This window comes from Pygoscelis adeliae, unplaced genomic scaffold, assembly GCF_000699105.1.
Source record: "Pygoscelis adeliae isolate BGI_AS28 unplaced genomic scaffold, ASM69910v1 Scaffold424, whole genome shotgun sequence".
Classification (NCBI taxonomy): Eukaryota; Metazoa; Chordata; class Aves; order Sphenisciformes; family Spheniscidae; genus Pygoscelis; species Pygoscelis adeliae.
This window is the reverse complement of record NW_008824651.1, coordinates 320,397-323,356: the sequence shown is the minus strand read 5'-3', so window position 1 is coordinate 323,356 and position 2,960 is coordinate 320,397. Positions and strand designations below refer to the sequence as shown.

The window sequence follows — 2,960 nt, the reverse complement described above, 5'->3', positions numbered from 1 at the left end:
GTCAGTTCAGCTCCCCTTCCCTGTAACACGTTCCAGTGCCCCTTGCAAGCCTTAGTCGGTGCAGCCACAAGCTCCCAGACAGTGAGGTGCCCGCACCGCAAGGAAGACGCCTCTCACTTCTACAGCACAGGCCATTTCCCCTCTGATCTTACATCCCAGAGCTGCCTGCACGTACGTCGCTTCAGGGTGCTTAATGCCCCTCCTACCCCGACTCCAGAGCACTGCGCTTGTCTTCTCAGCTTTGCACCCAACAGACAGCACAGCTCTCTCCTGGAAGATGATCTGGTTTTCCCGAGGGACTCCAAAGAAGATTCTCCTCGTCAGTGTCACAACAGCCGTAATTTCTTCTTTGCCTCTGACACCTCTGCCCCTGGCCAGTTTCTCAGTAACCCCTTCTCTCCTCTGCTGCATGCCACAGCGCCAGCCAGCTTGATTACAAGCTCATGTGCCCAAGGTGTATTACTTTCCAGTCGTCCTCTTTCTTCTTCAGCTCTACTTACGAACTGGGTAGCCTCACAACTTCAGTCATAGCTTTGCCTTCTGTATCACTCAAGAGGGGCAAAGATGCAAGCGTTGGGACAGGCACACTGGATAAATAACACGGATTTTAAAAATACAATGAACTAAGTGTAGCAGACTATGAGGAAAAGCATCGGGCTAGAAAAAGAAGAACAAACAAAAGCTGCCCTTGGTGAGGGCAGGCAGGGAAGACCGCTTCTCAGTCCTCCTTCTTGTCCTGCTTCTTAAACAGAACTCAGCACACTACAGTGTTTAGTCCTCTGAGCCTGTCAGCAAATTATTGCTCGCATAATCACAATCGTTAAGATACAGGAGGTACACTTACCTTTCCCACAGTATGTCTTCTCTAACAGGGTCACATACCAGCTGTCCTTTCATATAAGCATTTGCATCTCTAACAAATGAGGAGATTGCCTGAAGAAGGTGCTTTGCATCATCCATGCTCTCATCACTAAATTCTATTGCTAAGAAAAAAAAATTATTTGGGCATTATGATACAGAGGATGCTGTCTGTCATACAAAGGAACAATATTCTGAGACAAAGTCATTCCAGGAAAGCTTTGTTATTATTTGTCACAGCAAATTTTTCTTACAATTAATTGCATATTTAATTAAAAACTCCATCCTTCATGAGCACTAGGTGAATTAAATCAATATAAAAGATAATCATTACATATGAAAAAGTATAACCTACTGGAAAGGTATCAGACTGATTCAAAAAGTGTCTGGAAGCTGACTGAAGAAATAGCTACTTGATTTTAATTTTTTTTTTCATTATTGAATCTCTCTGTGAAGTCATTATTCCAAAGCATTTGGATTGGATATATTTCTAAACGTCCCCCCAGATTTAATTTGGCAAGACATACCTTTGATCTCACCCCTAACTTTGTTCCTATTCTAATTTAGGTAGACACGATCTGTCTTTGTAGACTTCCAAAGAGACCTAATCCTCATCACTGACTGTGTGAGGAATACAGACACTTATAGTTAAAGGGCTGCTTCACCAGCATCTAAAATCTAGATGGACCTAAAATTTTGCAGTCTGGATTTTGCACTAGATATGCAATTCCCTCACAATATCAAAGCTAAACTGGCCATATCAATTTTCAAAGGTGACTATTGGAGAAAATACAAATTGCTTAAACTCGTAAGGGCGTGTCTGGGATGGGATTCATCACATTCAACTTACACACTTACCTACCTCTAAGCCTCTTTATAGTCACTGGAAAGAAAGATAAAACCTTAAGGTAAATGATTCATCACATCCTAAGCGGAGCTCTAGTTTATGATGAGATCTGCTGTACCCTAACCTTACAGTGCTTCTCTTCCACCAGCTTGGAAAGATGACATTAGCCCCCCCCACTAACATGGCATCCAGGCACACAGACAGCCTCACTGCATTCAGCGGGACTCTAGCTTCGGCAGGCAATTGCACTTCACGAACTACCAGCGTTCGCTTCTGCTGGCTTAGGGTTAAGCAGGCTCCTCTCACCTTGCCTACGCTCTCGGAAGCGCAGGTGCTGGACCAGCCCTCTGGCACTTTTACTGCAAGCTGCCATCAGCAAGAGGCAATTTTTCTACTCGAACAGTAACACGCAATTTTCTGTAGAAGAGCACTCAGACCCCACACAAGACAGCTCACCCGACTTTGGTGGAAGTTGTGTCCGCCAAGGACAGGCCTAAGTTTAAATGCATTCCTTCCCACAATATCACACCGGAGTTGATTACTTGTATCGAAGAGCCATTCATAGCCAGTGCAATACTGCTTCACCATTTTATGCCTGACCTCTGCACCGAGGTACATCCAAACTACAGCTTGCAGCGTATTCCTCATCTCATCAGCACTGAGCATCACCTGTAGTTTCCACAGCAATCTCATCTCTGGTCTTGCACACATTACAGCCGACTGCTTTGTGCAATTACCCAACGCTGCCCAGGCACAGACTCTTTAGAGCAGACAGTCTGAGCAAGGGGACAGATCTAAGAGAGCAGAAGCAGCCAGATGCGAGACCTGATCTCGGTTCCATCAGCCTAAATCCCAAAGAAGCCTAACTGTTTAAACAGACTTTCCGTAGGATTTACCCCAGTATAACTAAGGCATAAGTCTGGACCTGTATTTGTCAGATTTTCCACTTGTGTGTAATTAAAAATCTGCATTACTGCCTCATTAACACTGGTTTTAAAATTAAGCTTTACTCAGCTTTTAAAAAGACTGATGTACAGACTTTTAGAAAACAGTGAGATATTGAAAGAGATCGTTTATATCCACTAAGATTACTCAACTGATTACCCTGGTTACAGGAACTCCACGAGGAATACTTGATGAAAGTTTACCTTGATGAAGCCCACTCTGATTAAAGCCATTCTTCTTCCCCGATTCACGGCACTCTCCTAAACCACTGCCCGCAGGCACTGCAAACCCACAGCGCAACACAGGCAAG

At 44.3% G+C, this 2,960-nt stretch overlaps 1 protein-coding gene across 1 annotated transcript in view; it reads right to left on the bottom strand.

The window, feature by feature from the left end:
* The window catches only part of CARS2 (cysteinyl-tRNA synthetase 2, mitochondrial (putative)), a 39,282-nt gene that overhangs the window by 10,054 nt on the left and 26,268 nt on the right, over nucleotides 1-2,960 (bottom strand). Inside the window, exon 11 of the mRNA XM_009322528.1 lies at nucleotides 845-983. Coding sequence (XP_009320803.1) covers nucleotides 845-983 — 139 coding nt within the window. The remainder of the gene's footprint in view (nucleotides 1-844; nucleotides 984-2,960) is intronic.